The 27,297-nt window shown below is 41.1% G+C and overlaps 1 protein-coding gene across 2 annotated transcripts in view; it reads left to right on the top strand.

Annotated features, from left to right (window-relative positions):
- The window catches only part of plod2 (procollagen-lysine, 2-oxoglutarate 5-dioxygenase 2), a 38,769-nt gene extending 17,371 nt beyond the window's left edge, over nucleotides 1-21,398 (top strand). Inside the window, exons 4-20 of one of the 2 annotated variants that reach the window (XM_006795091.3) lie at nucleotides 749-912; nucleotides 3,221-3,333; nucleotides 3,658-3,721; nucleotides 4,001-4,098; nucleotides 8,784-8,885; nucleotides 10,781-10,906; nucleotides 11,018-11,139; nucleotides 12,685-12,789; nucleotides 13,584-13,709; nucleotides 14,234-14,375; nucleotides 15,093-15,155; nucleotides 16,305-16,418; nucleotides 16,713-16,778; nucleotides 16,997-17,101; nucleotides 19,049-19,195; nucleotides 20,039-20,164; nucleotides 20,331-21,398. In XM_006795091.3, coding sequence (XP_006795154.2) covers nucleotides 749-912; nucleotides 3,221-3,333; nucleotides 3,658-3,721; nucleotides 4,001-4,098; nucleotides 8,784-8,885; nucleotides 10,781-10,906; nucleotides 11,018-11,139; nucleotides 12,685-12,789; nucleotides 13,584-13,709; nucleotides 14,234-14,375; nucleotides 15,093-15,155; nucleotides 16,305-16,418; nucleotides 16,713-16,778; nucleotides 16,997-17,101; nucleotides 19,049-19,195; nucleotides 20,039-20,164; nucleotides 20,331-20,486 — 1,939 coding nt within the window. In that variant the 3' untranslated portion in view covers nucleotides 20,487-21,398. The remainder of the gene's footprint in view (nucleotides 1-748; nucleotides 913-3,220; nucleotides 3,334-3,657; nucleotides 3,722-4,000; nucleotides 4,099-8,783; nucleotides 8,886-10,780; nucleotides 10,907-11,017; nucleotides 11,140-12,684; nucleotides 12,790-13,583; nucleotides 13,710-14,233; nucleotides 14,376-15,092; nucleotides 15,156-16,304; nucleotides 16,419-16,712; nucleotides 16,779-16,996; nucleotides 17,102-19,048; nucleotides 19,196-20,038; nucleotides 20,165-20,330) is intronic. The other variant, XM_006795092.3, reaches the window with a different exon arrangement.
- Nucleotides 21,399-27,297: the final 5,899 nt, after the last annotated feature.

Consider the following 27,297-nt stretch of genomic DNA (forward strand, 5'->3'; position numbering starts at 1 on the left):
AGTTTAGGTAAATACGAGAAATACAGAGAAAGAAATCTAAAAGACAATTGTTTTAATGGACAAATTTGTCTTTTGCACCTTTCTTGGTTTACAAACTACATGAATAGTTACTATTGTTTTGCAATTGCTTTGCTTGGCGTGGTGATAAACTGTCATTGCACAACTCAAGCTATTATAAAAAATGGGATTTAGTTCATGTTAAATCCCCACAAGTACAGACGAGTGTACACTTCATCAGAGCCACATCTATTAGAAAATATTTATTAAGCAATTATTTGGGGAATGGTGTCACTAAAATGAATCGCCTCTTTTATTGTTATGATTTCACTCCTCCAAGTAATAAAATCACCAGAAATATTACGATTTTCCACATACTAAAACATCTGACCTTTGGGTAATAGCATACTTTTAAACAAGTCACTATGGGGCTTATGTAATGAGGTGGGCATTTTCCCCTCAGTCTGGCCCAGAACTGTATAGGCCATGCATGCGTCAGCACAGTTAAAGTGCTTTTGTGTGTTGGTGGCTGACAAATCCCAGCATTTTTTGAAATGCCTAGCAGTGCAATCCACAGTGCTTGGCTAAACAAGTGTTCCCACCTGAAGAATGTCTACTGTTTACATTGAGATGTTTATCAGTCTCAGGCAAGTAGAAGCCTAGCAGGTGTGTCAGATGTAAGATAAAAGATGTTGATGAAGTTGAAAGGTTAAATGATCTGTTGCATTTCGTTTTCACTCCTCCCTTTTAGCTATGATCTTATCTTTGCTGGGGGACCAGAAGAAATTCTCAGGAAGTTTCAGCAGGCCAATCACAAGGTGCTATTTGCTGCAGAGGGACTGGTATGGCCAGATAAACAGCTTGCTGACAAGTACCCCTTAGTCCGCACTGGGAAACGCTACCTCAACTCTGGAGGTGGGTTCTGAATATGAAAAGCTGCTTTGACTTGTTAAAGTCCAATCTCTGAGACTTTGGAGTAATAGTAACCATAAATTGTGGTTAAAGAAAGTGAGTTCAAAAGACTAGACTAGCTCTTCCCTAGAGGTACATCTACACAAAAAGCATTGCAACTTTGTTTTTTTAATTATGTGTTTGGCATGCATCTGACAGAAACAATTCACTTCTATTTTAACCAACCCAGCTGTCTGCACGAGCTGTATACCAGCTTGCATTTTACACAAAAAAGAACAAAAAGATGTGAGGTCTTCTTTTCTGTAGAGGGATTGTATATTAGTCTCAGCACAACTACATACTCTGCCTGAAGGCATTCTCTTTCTGCTGCTGCTCTACACCTCCTGTGTAAACATAATGTTTCTAATTCAACCCTGTCACCCATGTTTTACCCTAAGTGACAAAATCCAGGCATCTCCAGAGAATAAAATGTATTAGTTAGGGTGAATGGTTCCTTGTGTTGGACAACTGGACGCTGCAAATCTGAAGGCAATATTAGGATCATTACGGCAATGGTTTCCACTGTGTCTATGTTATGTGCCTAGATATTTTATGCTTGACTGTAAACACACCTAGTTTCTATGTGTGTAAAGGGATTTTGAAATTCCACCATCAGCTGTCAAAGTTTGAAGACCTGTAAGCCTGGCTGGAATTTGGGAATTTAAGCCGCAGTGGCCCTTCAGTGTTCTACAGTTATGAGAGGTGGAGAAGCTGCGAGACCTGCAGCCCAGTGTTAGTTTTAAAAAATATAATACCACTTAATGTTTTTTTAATTATTATTATTATCTTTTGCTGCGAAATTCAACTATATGTGAACTATATATTCCTTGTAATCTTGCTCCGTCAGGTATTTCCTGTCTGCGGTACACTGGAGGTGGATGAATCCCATGGCATACTGTGGTTTCTTTTCTTTAGTAATGATCTTCTCTGCTACATGAGGGGATGTGAATACACACCTGAAGATGTGAAATGAGAGAGGGGGAAGACAGTTCAGAATATGTGCACTCATGCAGACATTTTTAAGAAAGAAACAGTATGTTCTCATATATAAGCCGCATGCCCTGGTCATTTGCATCCTGCCAGTTCTTCAGGACATTGAATTACTGCCTTCCTTGTGGTCATCAGTGTGGTCTGACCTCCCATATTGGAGCCCAGCTGTCTCAGACTGATCAGAGACTGTTTTTAGCATTCATTGTCATTGACATGACATGTGGATTTGTCTTGGGCCCCTGAATGTGCCACAGTTTGTATAAAATTGTAGGCTTTGTTTGTGTTCCTAACGCTACCGCCCAAGTGACCATTGGGGAAGGTTTTATAGCATCTGGATGCATACTTTGTCACAGAGAGTCTAGTGTTTTTGAGATGCAGTTAAGATAGGGTTATATTTGTGTGTGACTGCATGTGTTTATTTAAGTAGAGTGAGGGGTAACGCACACTAACAAAACTACTAATGGTTAAAGCTAATTACCTGAAATCCCTGGGATTTAGCCATTAAACCCTGTCTGTCCAAGCATATATATTGTAAAAAATGTGAACTGTTGTTTCATATTATGTGTTTTCATTCCTGAGAATGTTTTATGCTGCCTCATCTAGTAGAGCAGTACAAGACACTGAACGTTTCCAACAGGCATGCAATTCGCAGCATTTGAGGTGGACTAGCTATCAGAAATAAAAGCTTAAAAACATAAAATATGATTTCTTTTGAACATTTTTCTATCATTCCTGCCGCTTAGATTATGTCATGTCTGTCCATCGACTTGTTTACAGTGTCTGAGGCTTTTTTCAAATGACAGGATGCAAAATGGAGCAAACCGGCAACACAGCCAAACCCTGCAATCTGTTATTGTGGTCACTGTCCTTGAGCAACATAGTGAGGAAAAGAAGAGATGTGGGGGGGGAAATTGGAGTAGAGATTGCCATGAGAATGTGCATTTATAGTGTGTAAGATACCACCAAATATAGTTTCAGAAACTCAGCTAGCTGTAAGTTGTGTTGTTCTAAACATAAAGATTACAACCTTCTTACTACCCATTATTACTCTGAGGGAAGAGAAAGTCCCTAGCTATTTCTTGTGTGTGCTTGGGATTATTGCCAAAAGTCACACTCTGTGCTAAGACGTCCAGGCTTCCCAAGTATTTCGACCTACACCATGGAGCCAGCAGTTGTACTGTAATTGTCACCAACAGCCTACCAGCCATGTATACCCCTGTAAACATTTCTCACCCTATCTTTTACTGCTGGATTTGTGTTTCACACTGTTTATTACTTTCAGGAATAATTGGCTACGCCCCGTACATAAACAGAATAGTTTCACAGTGGAACCTTCACGATAATGATGATGACCAGCTCTTCTACACTAAAATATACCTGGACCCATTACAGCGGGTAAGTCCTGCCAAGAGAGCAAAGATTCTCTAAATCTGTGGCTTGGTTCATGTCTCTATTGTGTTTTTTTAACCACGGGCACAGTGACTTGATCGTGACTGCATCAACATCTGCCATGTCTCAATTAGTAATGTAATGGGAGCTCCACAGCTTGGCAACAGGTTCAAATTGGATGTGGTTATTGCAATAAGAGAAGACAGACCCACAAGAGTAAACTGTGCACCACTGAATCCCAATGGCAGCATCTTAATTTAAAACACATGTCTGTGTTTTAAATTATGGATGGCTATGGATGGCTAAATGTAGGTCTTTGTGTTCTTACAGGAATCTCTCAATATGACTTTGGACCACAAGTGCCAGATTTTTCAAAACCTGAACGGGGCTGTTGGTGAGAATTTAAAGATATTTTATTTTCTAATTGAATATTCTCTGAATCTGTATAATTTAAACTCTGTCTTGGATGTCTAAGTGGCAAAAAAACAACAACCAAAAAAAACACTTAAACCAACATTCGATGTTGGTGCTGCCGCCAATCTGTGGATTACTTTCAGTGAACATGTAGGATTTGCAGTTTATAAGTTATAAATCCTCGCAGCTCTTGCCCATGTAGTATGTCAGTTTTCAAAATCTGGCCTAAAATGTCTTGTGTTCCCCTTTTTGTTGGCAGATGAAGTGCTTCTCAAGTTTGGAACGGACAGAGTGAGAGTTAGAAATACGGCGTACGACTCTCTGCCAGTAGTTGTCCATGGCAACGGAAACACCAAAGTGAGCAAGAAATTACAGTCAAGGACACACCTAATGTAGCCTACTTAAGGGACAGAACAGATACTTATCCAGATAATTATCCTGACCTATGACACTAACCTTGAATGTAATTATCAAACTCTTTCCTGCCATTTGCAAATGAGTTTCTGTTGGCCTTTTAGACTTTTAGATTTTATCCAACAACCATTCATCACTGCTGCTGATGTTCTGTTCGTTGACTCTACTTACTAGTGTTACGGGTTCAGATATTGAGGGTGAGCACAAAAACAATAATGGTCCAGAAGAGCTTCGGTCAAACAATGATTTTAATGAACACACGCGTGGGGAGATGAACACTGCACACAGACAGCATCGATCTCCAAATGGTGGAGCATTACTCAAACTCTTATAGCCACTGTTGACCCCCACCTAGTCATAAAAGCCTAAACATTCACATTTTCCTAACTCCTAGCGAGCCCGACTTATGGCCTTGGCTCCCTATTTTGTCTGCCTTGGCGGGAGTGAAGCTCCCGTGGAATGTGCTCTGTCTCCTCTACTATCAGAAAAAGCAAGGTCCTGACTCTCTGAAAACAGTATTTTTTATAACTCAGCAGTATATCCATCCATCCATCCATCCATCCATCTTCATCCGCTTTATCCGGCCGGGCAGCAGCCTAAGCAAAGAGGCCCAGACCTCCCTCTCCCCAGCCACCTCCTCCAGCTTATCCGGGGGAACACCAAGGCGTTCCCAGGCCAGCCGAGAGATATAATCTCTCCAGCGTGTCCTGGGTCTGCCCCGTGGCCTCCTCCCGGTGGGACATGCCTGGAACACCTCACCCAGGAGGCGCCCAGGAGGCATCCTTGTCAGATGCCCGAACCACCTCAGCTGGCTCCTTTCGATGTGGAGCAGTAGCGGCTCTACTCTGAGCCCCTCCCGGATGGCCGAACTTCTCACCCTATCTCTAAGGGAGAGGCCAGCCACCTTTCGGAGTAAGCTCATTTCCGCCGCTTGTATCCGCGATCTCGTTCTTTCGGTCACTACCCACAGCTCGTGGCCATAGGTGAGGGTAGGGACGTAGATCGACCGGTAAATTGAGAGCTTCGCTTTTACACTCAGCTCCCTCTTCACCACGACGGACCGGTGCAGTGTCCGCATTACTGCAGCTGCAGCCCCAATCCGTCTGTCGATCTCCGGCTCCCTTCTCCCATCACTCGCGAACAAGACCCCGAGATACTTGAACTCCTCCACTTGGGGCAGGAACTCATCCCTGACCCGGAGTGGGCACTCCACCCTTTTCCGGCTGAGAACCATGGCCTCAGATTTGGAGGTGCTGATCCTCATTCCCGCTGTTTCACACTCGGCTGCGAACTGCTCCAGTGCGAGCTGGAGGCCCTGACCCGATGAAGCCAACAGAACCACATCATCCGCAAAAATCAGAGATGAGATTCTGAGGCCACCAAAGCGAAAGCCCTCCGCCACTTGGCTGCACCTAGAAATCCTGTCCATAAAAATTATGAACAGAACCAGTGACAAAGGGCAGCCCTGGCGGAGCCCATCACCCACCGGGAACGAGTCCGACTTATTGCCGGCAATGCAAACCAAGCTCTTGCAACGGTTGTATAGGGATCGAATGGCCCGTAGCAATGGGCCAGACACCCCATACTCCCACAACACCTCCCACAGGACACCCCGAGGGATGCCTTCTCCAAGTCCACAAAACACATGTAGACTGGTTGGGCAAACTCCCATGCACCCTCAAGTATCCTCGAGAGGATAAAGAGCTGGTCCAGTGTTCCGCGACCAGGACGAAAACCGCATTGTTCCTCTTGTATGCGAGGTTCGACTAGCGGACGAACTCTCCTTTCCAGCACCCTGGCATAGACTTTCCCAGGGAGGCTGAGGAGTGTGATCCCCCTGTAGTTGGAACAAACCCTCCGGTCCCCCTTCTTAAAGATGGGGACCACCACCCTGGTCTGCCAGTCCACGGGTACTGCCCCTGATCTCCACGCAACATTGCAGAGGCGTGTCAACCAGAACAGCCCTACAACGTCCAGAGCCTTCAGGAACTCGGGGCGGACCTCATCAACACCAGGGGCTCTGCCACCAAGGAGTTGTTTAACTGCCTCAGTGACCTCGCCCCCGGAAATTGGCGGGTCATTCCCCTCATCCCCAGACTCTGCTTCCTCCTCGGAAGACGTGTCAGTGGGATTAAGGAGGTCCTCGAAGTATTCCTTCCACCGCCTGACAATTTTCTCAGTCGACGTCAGCAGCGCTCCGCCAGCACTATACACAGTGCAGGTAGAGCACCGCTTTCCCTTCCTGAGATGCCTGACGGTTTGCCAGAATCTCTTCGAGGCAGTCCGAAAGTCTTTTTCCATGGCCTCTCCGAACTCCTCCCACACCCGAGTTTTTGCTTCAGCCACTGCCTGAGCCGCATTCCGCTTGGCCTGTCGATACCTGTCGGCTGCCTCCGGAGTCCCACAGGCTAACCAAGTCCGATAGGACTCCCTTCACCTCTGGTGTCCACCATTTGGTTCGGGGATTACCACCACGGCAGGCACCAACCACCTTGCAGCCGCAGCTCAATGCAGCAGCTTCGGCAATGGAGACGCTGAACGTGGTCCATTCGGACTCAATGTCCCCAGTCTCCCTCAGAATGCTGTTGAAGCTCTGCCGGAGGTGTGCGTTGAAGATCTCGTGGACTGGGGCCTCTGCTAGACGTTCCCAGCACACCCTCACTACACGTTTAGGTGCACCAGGGTGCACTCCAGCGTCCTCCCCCGCCACCTGATCCAACTCACCACCAGGTGGTGATCAGTTGACAGCTCAGCCCCTCTCTTCACCCGAGTGTCCAGAGCATATGGTCGCAGGTCTGGTGATACGATTACAAAATCGATCATCGACCTATGGCCTAGAGCGTCCTGGTGCCACTTGCACTTATGGACACTCTTATGTTCGAACAAGGTGTTCGTTATGGCCAAACTGTGCACAGAAGTCCAATAACAAAGCATCGCTCGGGTTCAGATCCCCCCCCCCCCCCCCCCCCCCATGGACTCCGAACTGCCACTTGGCGCATAAGCGCAGATGACAGTCAGGACCCGTTCCCCGACCCTAAGGCGCAGGGAACAAACCCTCTCGTCCACCGGGAAAAACCCCAACGTACCGGCAGCAAGCCGAGGGGATATTAGAATACCCACCCCAGCCCGCCTCCTCTCACCAGGGGCAACTCCAGACTGAGACAGAGTCCAGCCCCTCTCCAGGAGACTGGTTCCAGAGCCCAAGCCATGTGTAGAGGTGAGCCCGACTATATCTAGCTGGTACCTCTCAACCTCACGCACTAATTCAGGCTCCTTCCCCACCAGAGCGGTGACATTCCATGTCCCTATTGCCAGTCTTGGCAGCCGGGGGTCAGTCCGCCAGGGCCTCCGCTCCTGGCCGCCACCCGGCACACAATGCACCCGACCCCTATGGCGCCTCCTGCGGGTGGTGGGCCTGCGGGAGGATGGGCCCATGTCTCCTCTTCGGGCTGTGCCCGGCCGGGCTCCATGGACTAAGGCCCGGCCACCAGACGCTCGCCCTCGGGCACCCTCCCCGGGCCTGGCTCCAGGGCGGGGCCCCGGTAACCCTATCCCGGGCAGGGTAAACTGTTCCCTCGATGTTCTTTTCATAAGTTCTTTTCATAAGTTCTTTTCTGAATCGCTTTTTGTCTGGTCCCTCACCCAGGACCAATTTGCCATGGGAGACCCTACCAGGGGGCAAAAGGCCCCAGACAACAGCAGTATAATGCATCATAAACAATATCATTCATTCACAATAAATCAGCAGTCCAATGTAATACAAATCAGTTTAACAAATGTAATAGTTATCACCTTCTTCTAATTCAGGAGAATAATGCAAACTAAAACTACATAATAATTTCACAATCAATAATCAGGGGCATAACGTGGCATAAGATAATATTATAATCTCACACTAGTAATGTGATACTTGCTAGTTACCTAGGCATAAAATGCAGTGAATATAGCTACAATACTCTCATTTTGTTTTTGCCATCACTCAATTCTACATCATGGTGAGGAGCTGAGGAAACTAAAAAGCAGGATGCCTGCTATAATTCTGTTGATTTTTCTTCTGGTCTTTTCCTTCTCCTGTCTCATTTTCTGGCCAACTGCTTATGTTTGGTCTTCCCTGTTAAAGAACCAAACCCACCAAACTACTGAGTCATTCCTCCCAGAGGGCTCAACAGCTGAAAGAAAAGCTTTTAATGAGAGATCACAGTATGAGCTGACTAGCGAGATGTCAGACCATTAGTTCATTTTATTTCCCAGTTATCTCGCCAAGGTGAGTTTGGTGACAGCTACACGATCACGGCGTTAACGTCTGCAATAACAGACTGGTAAACCCTAGCAACCAGGAAATTACACGTTCTCACACTAAATACAGAGCAGCGATGGTTGTGCTAACAATATGTTGAAAGTTATGAAGAATGATAACATTGTTGCCAAGCCTTGGCTTCTGTAGACGACACATCACTCTGTGGCCTTTAGTCTGACCTGCAAGTGAATGTGTCCAGTCATGACACAGTTGTACAATAAATCTTTATGTCCACAGTTGTATTCCAGGTTAGGATTTTCAAACATATCATAAGAATGTGACCTTAGCTGTCTCAAGTCTTTTATTTACTTTGAATGTTTTTTTCTTGCAGATGTACTTGAACTATCTGGCCAACTATGTTCCCAATGCATGGAACTATGAACATGGCTGTAGCCACTGTGATGATGACGTCGTAGACTTTTCTCAGTTAAAAGTAAGTGCTTCAGACTGCTTTTTTCCATCTACTTGCCATCCTTTTTAGTCTGCTTTGAAATAGCTGCTGTGGAAAGTTCTTCTTCAGCCTCTCTTCTGGACTCCGGAAAGGATGACACATACAGCCCGTTTCCCAACATCAACCACCCATGTATCACTGACTGTTTAGACAGTAGTTGAAGATCCCAGATTTTTTCCGTATTTCAACAGATAAGCAATTCTGTTAGTACTTCACTGTCTTTCCAGCAATAATAGTTTATGTGCCCATTCTGCATTTCTGGACCATTTTAAAAGAGCATAAGTGCAAGGGGAACTACTTGGGCAAGAGGAAGCACAGCACATCTGCGGTGCAGGATATGGCTTTTGAGGTTTTCTGAAGGGCTCATTTAAAGGGGTGTCACTGTCGACCAGGCTGTCTTTTAGCGTGCGCCGCACTGTGGGTTTTATCCACAATAGTAACTTACAGTGGTTGTACTGAAAATTTGTCACAGAGTTCAACCCAGGCTGGCAACATATAGCCGGCAGGAATGGCAGGCAATAGGAAATGTCTATTGCTGTGTGGTTACGTGTGTCAAGAATGGTGCCAAACTTTACTTCTGGGTCCTCTAGGCGAACACTGTAACCAACACAAGATCTCAGTTCACCTTCATTTTTACCTTTAAAATAGTTTGAGGAAAATCTGTCTATTGTAGAGCAAAATGTGTTTTTACTGTTCACTAAAATTGATGTTTTCACATTACACAAATAAAATTGCTGTAATCCTACATGCTGCATGGATACACTTCAATAGTTTAACTGGAGCCGATTCAGTACAAACCAAGCTACATTAAAAGGCATCACTGTGAAAGTTGCTATTGGTGACCTTCCACAGTGAATGAAGAAAACACTGCTCCTTCTCAATAATAGGCACATTAGAAAGGACATTTCATTCCACTGTGCCCCTTTGTTTATGTGGGACAGAAACTGGTGGAAGCTCAGGTCATGTGGAAAGTTTGGTCATACTGTCCAGGCCTCTCTTGTGGGGTAAACCCAGTTTGGAGGAGGTACTTGTTGGTTTTTAGTGTAGTTGTGTTTTGAGATTGAACTTAAGCCCTGCAATGACACTGAGAGTTACACCACGAAAGACCAAACAATCCCACCCAGGCCACTTCATTGCCTTCTTTAACATTGTTTCTACTGTTGGGTGTTGCTTTTCTCTGCTATAAGAAATGCAAAGGGTAGCTTTTTGCTTTCGTTTTAATGTTTCTGTCTGCTCCTGCTTTTCTGTGACAATTTAAGCTCACATTGCCTTGATGGATGAGCTCCCATTCTTGTGCCTAAAACACAGTCATTGCGGAACTTGCAAATTAGATGGTTCTTCTCGGATCTCTTTTCATCCTTGGCCCAGACCTTTGCCATGAACTGGTCAAGAGGATCAAGAGTCCAGACTGAGCTGTGTGGGCTGGAGCTGAGTGTCATGGGAAAGTCTTTGCTCTTCTCTTCTCTATTGCTTCATTTTTCCATTTTATCTTTATTTCCTCAACTTTCTGCGGAATCATTTTGTGCACGTGTTTGTACTGTGGTTTTGGTTACCCACTTCATTAGATTACAACATATCAGCTGGTCAAGATGAAAGATGTTCAGGAAATTAATGCGGAGGGTTTTGCAATGTGTTAACAACATATTTAAAATGTTAAAGCCAGCACCAAATTCTGCAAAGACAATAGTCAAGGCACAATTCTAAAGTCAAATAAAGAAAATAGAGTTAATGCAGTGACAGATGTATTGGCTTCATGGTTTGCTTATGTGAGAAATGAAATGTCAAAATCATCCATGATTTATTTCAAACAAGTCTTCCACTGCCGGGGACACTTTTATGAAATCTAAACAATATGTCTTTCTTTCTAATCTAAACAGGAGTATCCAAATGTGCTGGTTGGAGTATTCATTGAGCAGCCAACTCCATTTCTTCCTGAATTCTTTCAGCAACTGCTGACCCTGGATTACCCAAAGGATAAACTCAAACTCTTTGTCCACAACAATGTGAGTATATGCAGCTGCATGTGCAGTTTTTTTCCTTCCTAGATCTCTACATGGCTCCTTACACAGTATGTGGTGTCTCTGTTAATCCATTAATATTGGCTCCCTGCTCAGGAGGTTTACCACGAGAAGCACATCCAGAGGTTCTGGGAAGAGAACAGGAATGTGTTCCACAGTTTCAAAGTTGTGGGACCAGAAGAAAATTTGAGCCAAGGAGAGGCCAGGAATATGGCAATGTATGCATAACTATTATAAATGTATCATTTCTCCGAATCTGAAGTTTCTTAGATTAGATTCTTTTTGAATGATTATAAAGGCTATGGTGTTTTCTGACTTTGATTAACCATGCAATACTTTCAAAACCTCTAAACGAGTTTTCATGGCTTCTGTTTGGGGAAAACAGTCATCTTTGTTGCTAGAAGCATGAATAATTCAGTGCAGGCAAGGTCTGTATTAAGAATAACCAGAGAGACAAATACACCTGTGGTGCTGCTTTGTAGTCTTTCTGTATTGATTACTCATAAAACGTGGTCTTAGGTTCAGCTAAATCACGATTACAGATATAACATAATATGACTAAACTAATAACAGACAAACAGTTGTAGTTTTTGCTTCTGAATATCATTCACAGTCAAACCTGGGAAAATGTGCTAAGGAAACTGGAAATGTGGGCTGTGGACTGGATGTGGACTGGAAATGAGAGCTTCCCCTCTCCATCAATATAATTGCTTTTAGATAAAGATGGTAGTAGGGGTCCACTCCTATTACAGAAAATAAAGTCGAGTTATTTAAAAGTCTTAGTAAGCTCTTTCTTAATGGGTTCATGCTCTAAAGTCTAAAGTTTTTCAACTATAACATAATGTTTATTTTGTAAATTATCGTTCTAAAGGATGACAAAGCAGGGTATGTTTTATTGTAACTGTCAACCCTCTTCAGCATCCAGTCAGGCTAAGGCCAGCAACTTGATAATTCAAAAATATGAATTTTCTAAATTTTCAGCCATTCTAATGTTTTTGATTTTTTACATTTTATTTTTAATTATTTCATTCCTCTATCTGTGAAGCCTTAGACCCTATGGTTGAAAAGCAGCCCCAAACATAATGCTCCCTCTGCCATACTTTATATTTGGGTGTGCTTGATTTTTAGCATGCAATTCCACTTTCCTTCTGACATTATGGATTGCTACAACTAAGTCTGAACTCTTCACATCTATCTACAATTCATCATAAAGGAATTGTTGTAGGAGGAAAACAATTATTTAAGGAGGACCAATCCAAAATGTCTGCTCATAGTTTAGCAGGTGTCATAAGCATCTACAAACATCTGATGCAGATTGAGACTGTCTTCAAGAAGGTTGTAAATGTTGCTAAATTAAATTCATTGACTTAATTTTTTTTCCAGGCTGCATTGTGACTGATTTAAAATCCTCGGCAATGTGTAAGGATTCACAAACACACACACACAGGTGTAAACTGCAGCTTTATTTGGACCAAAACGTTTAGGCATAGCATGCCGGGAAGCATTGGTCAGCACAGCCCTGTAATGAAGAAGTCTTAGGTTTATTAGGAGTCTCTAATTTTCTGAAATCTCCTTATCCACTGGAGGTTTAAAGATAGCGAGAGTCAGACTCCACCACTGAAAATTACACCTTATACTTTGACGCTGATAAATCTAAAGCCGTGACAGTGATTAATTCCAAGCCTTTTATTGACCGTAATCAGCTCTGGGTTGGAAAACAAAAAATCATTTTCTCCGCCATATCTGTGTTTTAATTTCATTAGGGATCTTTGCCGTCAGGATGCCACATGCGACTACTACTTCAGCATAGACTCTGATGTCATGCTGACCAACAGACAGACACTGAAGCTCCTCATTGAGCAAAACAGGTAATCACACAGTAACTAGAATAGAAGCCACAACTGAGCCTGTTTGGACCTTCTTGGTAGCTGTTGTGATCATTGAACCATTTAGTTTATCCCGCAAGTGGCAAAACCACAGGAACATTACAGCTGAGTGAATTAAAGTTTTAAAATAGGCTGGGTTGGCTTCCTGTTTTTCTCTGGCCTCATGGATACAGCAAAAGAGTCTATTGAACTAACTCAGAAATGCCACTTTGCATTATACAAAAAACAAACATTCAACCTCTTTTTGCCCTTCTGCAGCTCACGATCTTAAAGAAACCTTCCCATAAACTAGATGTCACTGTGGCCGTGGCATGGTATTGTGACTGGCGGCATGCAAAGTGGAAGACGTTTACGGATATTTAAAGACGGCATGGGAATTCTCAGCTGGCACAGAGGTTGTGGGAGCAAAAGTCCAATTTATCTCAACCAAGAAAGTTTACCATTAGCATACTGCAGTATATATACGAAGCCACACTGTGATTTATGGTGGTGTTATTTTGCAAACTTTTTCCCAGTTTATTTAACAGAAAGAAAGTAAACTTCTTTGAATTGAGTCCAGCATGACGTACTGGTGTGGTTTGAATCGTGGTGTTCTGTGATCTGTTTCTGACTTTGCAGTGTAATATAAAGTACACTATCCAGCTAGAGGTTGAGACTTTAGATAGAGGCCTTACCCCAGTGGCAAGTGGTCCGGTGCCTGCTTGGGAGATTTCACTGAGTTTTAACTGCCCTGACAGAGTTACCATCTCTTCACTCCGTCTCTCACTTTCCAACAGAAAAATAATTGGCCCCCTTGTCACTCGTCACGGCAAGCTGTGGTCCAACTTCTGGGGAGCCTTGAGTCTGGATGGGTATTACGCTCGATCTGAAGATTATGTTGACATTGTGCAGAGAAAACGCGTGTAAGTCACAAGAGCAATAAGGGTAAACAAAGTTATGGCTTTGCATTTCATGGTTCACAAAGCAAATGTGGGTACTGGATCTCTGAGCATGTCCGTAACTATGAATAAATCTTGCACTGTTGTGCTAAAACTATTTTCCTTCATGTTTAGCCACAAAAAATAAGACTTGCTAACTTAGAAGGCCTATGTGAACAGTCAGAAAAGTGATTTGATGTGAAAAACACTAAGTTAAACTTTTATTTCTGACTGACTTTGCTTAAAAGTAAGTTAGTAAGTTAGATTTGCTCTAAGATTGCACGGAAACACTTATTCACCCACAACAGTTGAAAACTCATTGATTGACAGCATGCAGAAAATAAATGGTTGTTATGTGAGTTTCAAAAGATTCTAAATGAATATGCTGAGCTTTTTTTCTTTTCTACCACACAGTTCACTACTGCACACTGTAAGAATGCATTCCAAGAATTCAGATTTTGAGGATTAATACAAAATAAGCACCCGTCTTTATGTCTTGTTGTTTCTAGGGGTGTGTGGAACATTCCTTACATGGCACATGTATACCTTGTCAAGGGCAGTGCCTTAAGGAATGAACTGAAAGAAAGGAACTACTTTGTTCTGGAAAAACTGGACCCAGATATGGCTTTATGTAGAAATGCCAGAGAAATGGTAAGAAGGCACAACCGCCATCTTTAAGGATTCCTCTATTAGCACTACTGTCTGTAAAATATTAAGATTAATTTACCAATAAGAATGTATAAGGTCATACTAACTTTAGGTATATTTATAATAGTTAGTTTGGTTAAGCAATGAATTTGCTACTAACAAAAGTCAACAGCTCAACGGAAACCAAAGACTGGCAAGTATCAGTGTTTGTATGTATGAGTGTCTTCGTCAGCAAGGCATGACCGTCCTGTGTTTACAGTGTCTCTTTGGTCATGCGAGGTTCTCTGCTACACTTGTATCCCATCATCCTTTACTTTCTTTTAACCTTACGTCTTGAGCACAGTCAGTACAACCGATGCCTGGCTGGCTACCAGACAGAAAGGGTCTTGTCTCTTGTGGGGGTTTTTTTTTCCTTTTCACTTGTGAACTTGTTACCTAGTCTTGCTTTGCGTCACTTGGACTTGGCAGCTGCGGTGTCTGATTCAAACACAGTGTATGTTGTCTGGTTTGCTTGGCCTGCTCCCCCAGCATGCATTGCTCCCATGTTAACCTACAAAAACATCAGCTTCAGAGGGAATCTTGCTTCTTTTTCATGCAGGCGTGTTTCCTCTCCTCCTGAATTCCTATGTATGTGACATATGTACTTCCTCTGTCACCCTGTTTTTTATTTTTAATTCATTAATGTCACCTTATTTACATGATGCTTCTCCTTTATTTTAGACCAGTCACAGAGAAAAAGACTCCCCTTCTCCGGAATCATTCCATATGCTCAGGCCCCGAAAGGTTTCCATTTGTTTTGACTACTCTGCTTTCTGAAACATCCATTTCCAATGGGTTAGCACTCAGAAACCAATCTAAGCCATGTAGCATGCATAGTTTTAGGTACAGAAATAAATTTTCCCTTATACTGAATTTAGTATTGGAGGTTTTGTTTTTCGAAAATGCGCAGTTACAAATTCTTAATTAATTCGTACTGAGTTGCCTACTTTGTTGCATAAGAAATTAAGATGACTGGCAACTTTTCGGAAATTGATGTTGACTTTTCGCTTGTGATAACTTTAGGTCTAAAAGTAAAATGATCTCAGTCAGACAGAGAAAGACTCATATTCTTTTATGTTTTTATGATTGCTTCTAAGAGGAGATCACGGAGGAGACAATAGCTCGGAGAGTTAGTTCACACAGTGAGCAGTTCCCCTGTCCTGATGCTTTACCCTAAACAACCAAACCCTACATCACGCACACGTTACCACCTGCTCTTTCTAAACACACTGACTAATCTCAGACTAGGCTCAAACTATTTTTTCCCACAGTCATGCTAAACATGTGGTGCAAATCACAACTTGTCACAGAATGCATTTGTACATTAGCAATTTGGAATCTTGTGCAAAGAGATTGCAAAACTTTTTCATTCATCTTCATCAAGCACAAAGCCTAGTCTGATAGTAAGTCCAAACCACTCCTACACATCTCCCTCCCCATGCTTCACTTTAGAGGGAATATAATTCCTGGATTTGCTTTGTCCCGACCTCCCCAGCTCCCCTCTGTTCCTGTTCTCCCACTCCTCTCCTGCCCCATGTTATCCAGTTCCCAACCCTCTAGGACCCTCCCCCAATACCCATAAATAATCTAAGATTATTTATATGACATCTGTGTCTGTTTGAACATAGAGTTCAGTAATGATTTCAGTGTGTTTAAGCACACTTAAATCCGACTATATTCTCAGTTTTGTGCAAATGAAGCTTTTAGTAGTTTGCCACAAGTATCAGCTTGTCAGTTTTATTGCCAGTGATAACTACTCATGAGTATTCATGTGTTCTAATACTGCATGCATGATGATTATGTAGACAAGTAAATCTTGCTTGTGGAACATCAGAAATCTTTTGCTTCTCGAACTTTTATGAAACTTACTCAACTTTCTCCTGCTTGCTGCAGGGAGTCTTCATGTACATAACCAACCGTCACGAATTTGGGAGGCTCATTTCCACAGCCAATTATAACATTTCTCATTACAACAATGACTTGTGGCAGATATTTGAAAACCCTGTGGTAAGTCATTATGATCTCTCATTATCCTTCTACCACAAAAAAGCTTTTTTTTCTGAATAGCTGAGATAAACAACAGCCACCTGTAAAGGTTATTAACAATAATGGAACGATTACAAATGTGAGACAATCTTGGAGTAATGACTTTGGTGTGATAAGGCTCCTGACTGATGATTTACTACTGTATTTGACAAGCTGGGATCTGCCCAGTGGGAGATGAGATTAGCTCTGTGAGGTATGCAGGTCAGAAAACAGTTCAAAAAATGGGAACTAATTTGAAGTACTTTCTGCTTGCAGGAGTGGAAAGAGAAATATATCCACTCAAACTACTCTCGAATTTTCACTGAGAACAACTTGGAGCAGGTTTGTATATATACATGTGTATCTGTATGTCTTCAACATACTGATACAGACCAAGGGGGGAAATGGGATGACATAATGTCGCAGCAAAAAAAATCCCAACATCTGGTTTTACCATATCTGGGTATTACATTACAGTTACTAGAGCTCAACGTGAAGGTGTTATTCAAGTCTATTCTCAGCGGCCTCTCTTTGTGTGTCAATGTGTGTGTGTTTTATAGCCATGTCCAGATGTGTTCTGGTTCCCAGTGTTTTCAGAGAAGGCTTGTGATGAACTAGTCGAGGAGATGGAGAATTACGGTTCATGGTCTGGAGGCAAACACCAGGTGTGTATTGTTAGCTCAGTTTCACTGATCATAAAGTGCTAAGTGTAATCGTCACACTACAGGCACAGTGCTCTTCTTATTCTTTCTGTGTTTTATGTTTACACATTTTAATAAGGTCACAAGCATAATAAAATATCAGTGGTACTGGATTCAGTTTAGAAGTATGAGCCAAAAAGCAAAGGTTATTTATTAGAGAGGCCAGGCACTGAGATGCAACCACTGACCTCTTCACCACAGGGACAAAAAGACATTAAATGACACGTAAAGAATCCAAAAGTATAGAAAGTAAAAATTCAGCACTATGATAATAAAGAAGATGGCAAAGATTAAGGCTACGTTCACACTGCAGGCGAAAGCCTTGACCCTATGCAACCCATATCCGATCATGGTATTACAGTGTGAACAGCACAAATCCGATATTTTCAAATCCAATATGGGTCACTTTCATATGTGGTACTCAATCTGATACATATCTGATGTTTTAGAAAGCAACTGCTGTTTGAATGGTCATGTCGCATTAAATCCGTCTTTTACGTCACTGACACAAGACAGATGCCAATTATCAGCGCCGGAGAAGCGCCTGATAAGACATTGTGAACGCTTCCTGGCCATCCAGTGTAGATGTTAGTGAAACTGTTGGGAAGACAACGTTGGAGAAACGTGAACATTTTATTTGTACTGTATAATCTGCAGATTCTGACAGAAATCTGCAACTATCCTCTGAAGCACTGCTCCTCTTTAAAACAGGAATAAGGATAATTATTAGGCCATATGTAAATAACAAAATAACTTTATAACTTAAAGCAAAATTGGGAAACGTAAAGTCCGAAACAAGTCTTTATATTAAGGGCTATCACTCAAACAATACTGTTTTGAGGGTTCACACTAGAGCGCGTTTGCTGTCACATTTTATTTGTAGTGTGAACGCAGACAAAAAAAATCAGATTTGATCAAAAAATCGGAATTGAGGATTAAGACCTGCAGTGTGAACGTAGCCTAAGTTAATTTAGTTAGCATAACAGATGTGCTGGGAAAACTGAAATGTACTTATAGTTTGATATGTCTGCTTTATCTTGCTTAACATCTTAAAGTTTTTTAGGGCTAAATACAACCAGTGTACTTTAAATTCATCAACTGATGGTTTCATTTATGTTATGTAATGACAAATACCCATTGCATGTTGCCAGAAACAAGAAGACACTCTTCCTATCATTAATAATGATTAAAAAGCCTGCTAGTGAAGCTGGTTATGGCTTGTTATGCGCAGCACCAGCTTTAGCTCACAACAATAGTGTGAGGGCATGCTACCATTTGCTAACACCACTAGCATGACTAAAAGGTTTATTGATTTTTTTTTTAAATTATACAGAAGAAATTTAGATATTTGAAATTACCCCAAAAGTTTACATAAATTAACTGAGTTAACTATTGCTGATACTTCTAAGCACTCTTTCACTGTTTGTGGGTTAAATGGCATCCAGATGTAACAACTAACGACTATTCTTGGTTAGCTTGCTAGCTTTTAAATGTCAAAGTTATGTTTTGGTATGACACAGAAAGTTACACACATGCAACTATGATTAATGCATATAGTAAAAAATGATTTTAGTGCTGTCATCACAAGGTTGGCCATTTGAATACAACCAAAAAAACCACAGTTGTGTTTTAGTTTAATGGTGTCGAATTCCCAAAGTTGGCCAGGGAGATTACATTTTGTACAAAAACTTAGTCTCTGTTTGAGAGACGACTGAGCTGGATGGGTCATTAAGTCTCATACAGGCAGACAACAGAACAGCCTGTGGTTTAAAAAAAATAAAAAATAACACATGCGCATCATCACAATTACCATCACTTTGAAAACTGTGGACACACACTTTGAGGATAGTGGGTCATTTGTTCCATCGTTAGTCACACTGCATCGTGCTCTGTTTCTCTCCTTTTTCTCAGGACAAGCGGATTGCTGGAGGCTATGAAACTGTGCCGACGGATGACATTCACATGAAGCAAATTGGGTTTGAGAAAGAGTGGCTGCATTTCATCCGAGAGTTCATATCACCTGTCACGTTAAAAGTTTTCTCTGGCTATTACACAAAGGTTTGTGTGAATCTGACTTTTTTCTAGTAAAAGCTGAGTTATAACAGCAGAAAAGTTTAATTATATAATCAGCTGCTGACCTGCTATTCATGTTTATGTTTGTGATTCTGATGTGAATCTTAACAACTGATGACAAATTTTCCATTGGATGACAAATTGGTAGAATTTCCCATTACCACTCGTTAATATTGTGGTAATAATGGTAATAATGGGGTAGTAAGGTGGAAAGAAAAAGGTGCCAATATGGAAAATTTAAGTTATTACCCCTTAGTAATATCTAAGTAACAACCAACTAATCTCTTGTGTCAACAGTGTTTATAATAATTTAATGTGTCACTGAAATTTAAGTCATTTGGTAATAAGTACCCATTAACTAGGGAAAACTATGATACCGTTTTAGGGCCGCTGAAGATCAGAAAGACAATAAGGGGCATTTATTTATGAGGGAAAAAAAGGCAAATCTTCAAGATTAAAGTGGCAAATTTCTGAGACGATTCCCTGTCCCTCATTCTTTTCACCAATCTTCAGTGGCCCTAAAAACTGTAGTAGGAAACATACATGTGCCTTTGTATGTATGTCTAGTAGGAATACTATAATATTATACTGGAAACACTATCAGAACTTGCTAGCAATAAAATTGACATCCATGCACTTAAATTTTTGTGTACAGATTTGATAGTAACCTTATAATAATAAACTAATACTGGTGGACAGGTTCACATATTAGAATAGTATTACCATATTCTAATGGAAACATATTGTAACGTATGTCCTCAGCATAATTCTTTATTTGAAGGTAGCATCAGTACTGTCAGCTAATGCATTTCTATCCTTTTGTCACAGGGTTATGCTTTAATGAACTTTGTTGTAAAATACACTCCTGAGAGACAAGCCTACCTGAGGCCCCACCATGACTCCTCTACCTTCACCATCAACATTGCTCTCAATAACAAAGGCATAGACTTTCAGGTAAGGACTTGTATTATGGGGCATAAGTCACACTAATATTATAGCTGTTATATATTTTTTTTAAATGTAGATTTTATTTTAAGCTTTCCAATTAGATAATCTGTCTGATGAGTATTGTTAACCCAGTGATTTATTTCACAATTATAAATCCAATGTACTTTTTTAGGGAGGGGGTTGCCGTTTCCATCGGTATAACTGTAGCATAGAATCACCGAGGAAAGGCTGGAGCTTCATGCACCCGGGACGACTGACTCACCTGCATGAAGGCCTACCCACAACCGGCGGCACCCGCTATATTGCAGTGTCCTTTATTGATCCTTGAACTACCTGACGGCCTTATGATGTCAAGTCTTTCAACCACGCTTCGCTTTTTTTCATCCAATTTTTTTTTTTTTGTTTATTTTTGGTTGTATGATTTGAAGTTTTGTGCACAAGCTGTTCTTCTGATGCGATTCTTTTTTTAAAGCAGTTGCTTTAAAATCTTGAAAAAGTTGCATTCAAATAATCTCTGTCAGACAGAGAATAGAGAGGCCAGGAAGGTAACAAAGGCAATTAACAGTTTTGATACACAAATGGAAACAAAAACCAAGCTAACAGGGTAAGGATTTCTGTCACATTACTGTTTCATTTTTTGATTCAAAACCAAAATCTTTCAAGAAATCGTCTATGCTGTAGATTGTCATGATTTTCATTGCTCTGTCATGGTAACCATCATTCATCCACCCTGGTTGATTTGCTAGCAATTAGCTCTACTGTGTGAGGTTGTGCAGATGACCATTGTGTATAAAATTGTGTTTCAGGTAAAATGTGACTGAACTTGCGTATTGCTTCAAAAGTTACTACTGGTGCTAATGATCATGTTTCTGCAGTGTAAGCTACGTTGTTTTCTACCCTGAGTCAGTCAAGGTTTTATTTGTGATTTTTTAATTACATTTCCATTTGGTTTGTGCCCCATTAAAAGAACTTGTGCACTGTAATTTTGCACAGCAAAGAGAGCAGAATTCGATAAGAATTCTAGCTAAATGAAGATCGATGTGTCATTTTTACTTGAAAGGTTTTCCTTCTTTCTGTACTGAATATTGGTAACACTGATTTGCTTTACTGAAAATATTTCTGCAAAATGTTCTTCCTTTTTTCTGACAGATATGAGTGACTTTATTTTGAAACTCAGCAAACTATTTTTTAACTTATTGTCTAATTCAATTAAAAAAAAACCTGAATACTGAAAAAAAAATACTGAAAAATTAATGTTTTCACATTTACTCTAATTTTGCATTTAATATACTAAAGTATGCTGTGGTATAGTCAACACATTGCCTCATGAGCCTCACGAGACCCTGAAAGGAGACACAAACCCAGCTTCAGGAGGTCACAAGTGTGGTTAAATGTGATGGTTGCATCTGGCATAACATGTGAATCCATCCACTTTGATGACCTCATGGGAAATAATGGAGCAGCTGAAAGCACATTCTTTCATTTAAAGCACTCACTGTCCAGAGAGCAAACCAAAAAGTCTCCTTGTAGATTGTAGAATGTCTGGATGTAGTTACCACTACATATAAGCTTTCATTGTCTTATCGCTTTATCAGTTCAAGTCTGGACGCATCACATGTTAAACCCATCATGGTTGGTTTGGACTGAAGTACTCCTCTGCACAGGGAGTAGCCCCGAAGTGCGTGGGCGCGGTGTGATGATGTACATCAGTGCAAATGTGGTTCAGTTTACCTTAGGGGCTAAGTGTAAACATGTACATGCAACTTCATGAAAGTGGTACAGATGGTGCTTAAAAGACTGATGACAGAACAGAGAGGGGAGGTGTTAAAGGCACAGCTTACAGAGGGAAAAAAACATCCAGTGAAAACTATGATTTTTACCCCTTACATGACTATATGTTTACCATCTAGAAACTTAATAAAATATCCACCTTAGATTGAGCCCTAGATTTTATCCAAGTTCTCACCTTCTTATCAAATCCCATTTCTTTTTATTGCCGACAGCCTCTGGAGCTTTACTTCCCCCTTGAGGGCCGTGTATTTACCTGACCAGATGTGCATTTTTGCTCCCTGTAAACCGAATGAGGGCTGAATTTCTGAGTAGCCGCTATGAAGCAGTGAAGACGCGGGGAGCGGAGAAGGAGGAGATTTAGGTCAGACTAGGAAAGGCTCTCAGCTGCTGAAAGAGCCCTTTGTAGCCATCATTTCCCTTGAACTGCACAGTGTCCAGACCTTGTGAAAGGTGACATTAATTACAACCAGGCATGCAGGAAAAACCTCTTTACCAACCAAACTAGGAGATTCTCACAGCAATGCCTTTATCAAAAGGAAGAAATGGTGACACATATCCGAACCTTGATTTATTCGAAAGTCGCAAGTAGGATACAGTATACTCGTTGTTTTGGAGGCAAAGGCAAGTCGTTCAAGGTCATTTCCTTCTTTTATTAATAAAATCAACTCTAGAGTCCGTGTTTTTTCAGTTGTACATGGTTGTACGCACCATGTTTAACCCGATGAATACCCATACTTAGGGTAAATGGTTTTTGAGATGGGAATTTAGTTTTTATACCAAAGTCAATTCAAGCGCACCACTAACTGCAGGGTGCCCAGTGGCAAATAGTGATTTAGACATTACCCCAGCAAGCCCTCTGGTCTTGACCAAACAAAGGATTTAAATTAAGTGTTTACAACATTGTAGGATTTTAAGTGCCTGGGGTCAGTCTATGTGTGGTCATATCTGTAGCTGATGGTTTAGAGGCAATCTTGCACCACGGGGATAATGAGAAGTTTCCAGCATATTTTGTCTGCCTTTAATGCACTATTTACCTGTTAGTGCAGTCACTCATTTACTGCCTGGGGTAATGAATCAAAACATTAAAGAGCAAGAGCCTTGTGACCTGGCATGTGCCACAAGGCAGAAAATCTATTAAGGGGCAAAATAACTATTCCTAACTGTCCAAGTTCAACAAGATACATCCTTTCATACTTCTGTTTATACTGTTGAGCCACCAAATCGAACTCTCTTGAAAAAAGGCTACAGTAGGTCACAGATATACAGTTTCAGTTCATCTTAGTTTAATTTCCCCACTTTTTTCCCCACATTTTTCTTCCCAGTTAATTTCCTCGTGCACCTTAGCACTGCTGTTTTTACTAGAGTTAAGTTCCAGCTGTAGATTAATAAACCTTTGGTGCGCTATACTATGAACTTTTGGCACCAAGCCAGCCTATCCAGAGCCCACGTAAAACACTGTACGTAAACGTGCTTGTGTCAATCAGAGTAAAACAGCATGTTATCCAGTGCAACACACTCACTTATGATTGTGGGTGTTGAATCATTTTTGGACAATGAGAGAGGAGGCGTTTGGAATGAAACCAGGAGTATTTCCATGGAATTTGTTTCCAGTGAAAATATACCAGTTATCATTAGCCATATGCTTTAGGTAATTCATCATCCTCTTGACAGAATAGTTTTGTAAGACATGTTTTGTGTGTATCCGTGAAATCCATGCAAAATCAGTGATCATCCCTGAGGAATGTACCACCTCTGCAGGATACAGTGCGACCTTTTCATCCAAACACATCATGGCAAAAAGGCCAACTGCATGAGTGTGTGTGTGTGTGTGTGTGTGTGTGTGTGTGTGAGAGAGAGAGAGAGAGAGAGAGAGAAAATGTAGTGCAAGGTTATTTCATTGTAAATTTCTCAAATTACATTTATAGAAGAGGGCGGAGGGGTAGTAGGGGAGTTGGTTGATTAGTGTGGTTTGGGGCCAGGGAGAAGGTTCAGGCGCAGTGCAATTGTGAGTGAGGCATTAATGGAAAAGTACTGTGATGGAACACAGATACAGTAGGAAACATTTGATGCCACTGAGTCGGCATGTTGTGCATTAATGGATGCGTGAAAATACGTTTGTGTCCATTATTTTCACTTGTGCACAGTTCAAAAGATGTTAAATGAATTTAATCTCACGTTTCACATAAATGGGACTTCGGGGACCAGAAGTCTTTTAGGAACTGTGTGAGCAGAACAGACGCAGCTAATAAAGGCATGCTTAAAAGCTTGGAAATGTGACCTTGTCTGTATCGTTTGTTAACAAGCAGTCTGGGATCTCCACTATGGAGCAACATCTTCAGCAGTGGAGACACAGAAGTATGCAGGCCTGCTGCTACTTGTTTGGTAAAGGTACCTGTTATAGAAAGAACCAAAAACTCGATCATCATCGTCACTTTTACATTTGCATCATTGGAGCGCAAAGAAGAAGAAAATGACTCTTACATTTTGATTAAAACCTGGTTTGTGCCAGCTGAAGAGTGGAAGTATTTACTGCTAATTCTTTTTTAACCATTTAAAAACTCCTGTTTGAGGCAAGAGCAGCAGCTCTAACACATTGTAAAACCTTTATTGGGTTGTATAAAAAGAGCACGAGACTCTGAGTCTGCAAATCCCTGTTAATGTGTTTTGTTTGCAGTCTCACATGTGAGCCTAACATCTATAATATATATGAAACAAACAGAAAAACAAAAAGATCCATGCCACATGTTAGGTAAGACAAGATGATCCGTATTGAACATGATCCATAATGTTGGTTGTAACCAAAATAGTACTTATTATTACGGGCCTATCATTATGCCATCTCCCAGGTAAGTAATGAAATACATTGAGTCCACAATACCAATTATGTTGATTGTATGCTTCTAGAGGAATCAACACCCTCACTTTTTACCAGCCAGACTGTTTACCATCTCAAAGTAAACTGGGTGCAAGTACCATTTAACAAAATTACACAGCAACGCTCTGTAAAAACAATCAGCAGCCCCACACTCTCAGGCAGATATTGATTTATGGAAAAGACAAAAGTGGAATGGAAGATGGGTGGAGGATGGGGAGTTTTCTAAAGCCACAGAAGCTCTGTTTATAGAAAGCAAACAACAGTCACACAACATGTCCTTTATGAGCTATTTTGGAGTCCTTTGAATGATCTTATAGTGTGTTTAAACCTGTACTTTGTCATTTGAAGTGCAGACAGAAGACTAGTGTTGTGCAGTGGGGCATTCTGGTGTCAGGGTGTGTGCGCCCAAGTCTACGTGGTGGCTACGTGTCTAGGTCAATGTGGTTGCATAAAAGGAGCAACGAGAGCCTGGCATTTAGAGCCCCCCTGTGGGTACAGACTGTTTATGCCACTTCTAAAGTGGATGTCAGGGATTTTTCATTCTAAAGAGAGACGGTAAGACAGAAATAGAAGATAAGAAGAAAGAAATCAATCAGTCCAGCCAAGAATATATATTGACTGCGATTTGGCTGTTATGCTAAATTAAATATATCTTGATTCTTGATGATGTGAAGAAATGAAATTGAGTACTTTTTCTTACTTGTGTAAATGCACATTTTTTCTATATTGTCTGCTCACAGGAAGCTGTAAATCTAAGCACATTCAAAGTATTATCTAAGGCAATGTTCACACATTACAAATTAAATATAATCTACTTTTTTTTTTAATGCTGGCAAGCAAAGAGAACAAATCAAATACCCTGATCGTTCTTTTAGACAGGCAGTGAAATTGCCTGAATACCAGCTGACGCCACTTGCTGCCGTGTTTGTTGATGACTGTAGACAAACGTCAAACAGTCAATTTCCCTGCTACTTTCATCAGCTAGTTTGTAATTCTTGGCACAGTACTGGAGATGACCACCCACGCTCAGTATGTCCATAATGATTCACGAGATAGGAGCTGGTGAGAGTGGGCCATAATGAAACGAAGGCCTAAATATATAAATCTTTGATGGGTCTAATTTTGACTCTGTGATGATAGGAAGCATTTGAAATAGGCTTTGAATCATAAATGGAAATCTAACAAAGATTTCAGCATAAAGTAAGGCAACACTAATAATAGCATTGCTTCAGAATGTAACACGAATTACACTTATTGCATGTAAATCTATATTATGTTGGACTTTCGCATCTCAGAGACTTAAAATGGTTGATGCCCCACTAAAAAAGTTTTCTTTTGGACTGGCAGTCTGGCAAGAATATAGATATTGTTATACCTTATTGACAGACAAACAGGCCCCTCTAAAATAAGAGGGCTTGCGACTGCAGAAACCAAGTCTGGATAATAGTAACAGACACTAGCCTTTCATGGTAAGCTTTCTGAAAAGTCTTTGAGGTGACTGGTTAACTATCTAAAATCAATAACCATCAGTATAGTTCACTAATAGTGTCATATCAGTTTTAAAAGTAAGAAAAATCCCTCCCAAAAATCAAGGTTCTTTCTTAAAAACATCAAAGATAAGCAGAGAATAATGGGATTTCAACCACACACTGACAGAGCAACAGCCTATCAGAAGTTGTGATGAAAGGCAGTGAGTGAAATGTCTCATTCATGCAAATGTGCCATAAAGTATCAAATGTATTATTATTCAAAAGCACAAGACACATGGTAAAACATGACTGTGTACTAGGTGTTATATAATTGTACAATCACAAGGGTAGACTTTAATTGTACAATTTATAATGTGATTATACAGTGATAATACTGAATCTTAGGTTTAACCCTTACATACTGTATGAGTCCAGTTTTACCCATTATGACATCTGACAGTGATTCTAAATTTCCTGTAAGTGTTTAGCTTAGCTTTGGTCATTGTCCCTCTCTGTCTGGGTCGAGTGAAAGAGTGGTGACATGTCCTAACCTTAACTATTCCATGGACTAAACTTAAGTCTCGTGACTACAGAGGCTTTTCTGTGGCAGGTTCTAGACTCTGGAATAGCCTTCCTCTTTATATTAGATCTGCACAAACATTCGAACATTTTAAATCGTTACTAAAGACACATTTTTGTGGCCTGGCTTTTAACACACTTTGATGTAAACATTTTGGTTTTAACAGCCTTAGTTGTTGTTGTTGTTTTAGTTGTTTTTATTGACTTATTTGTTTTCCTACATTTTACTGTATTATTGTTTTGTATTAGATTTATTTTAGTGGCATTTTATATTTTTAAGCACTTTGTGCAGCATGGACTGCTTGGAAATGTGATGAATAAGCTCCAGCTTCAGGTGACCCTGAATTGGCATGGATGGATGGATGTTCAAATATAAACTTAGATCAGTTTTTATGTTTGCTTCTGCCTCCACATGCCAACATTTT

The sequence above is a fragment of the Neolamprologus brichardi genome, chromosome 9 (assembly GCF_056152115.1).
Source record: "Neolamprologus brichardi isolate AB-2024 chromosome 9, ASM5615211v1, whole genome shotgun sequence".
Taxonomy (NCBI): Eukaryota; Metazoa; Chordata; class Actinopteri; order Cichliformes; family Cichlidae; genus Neolamprologus; species Neolamprologus brichardi.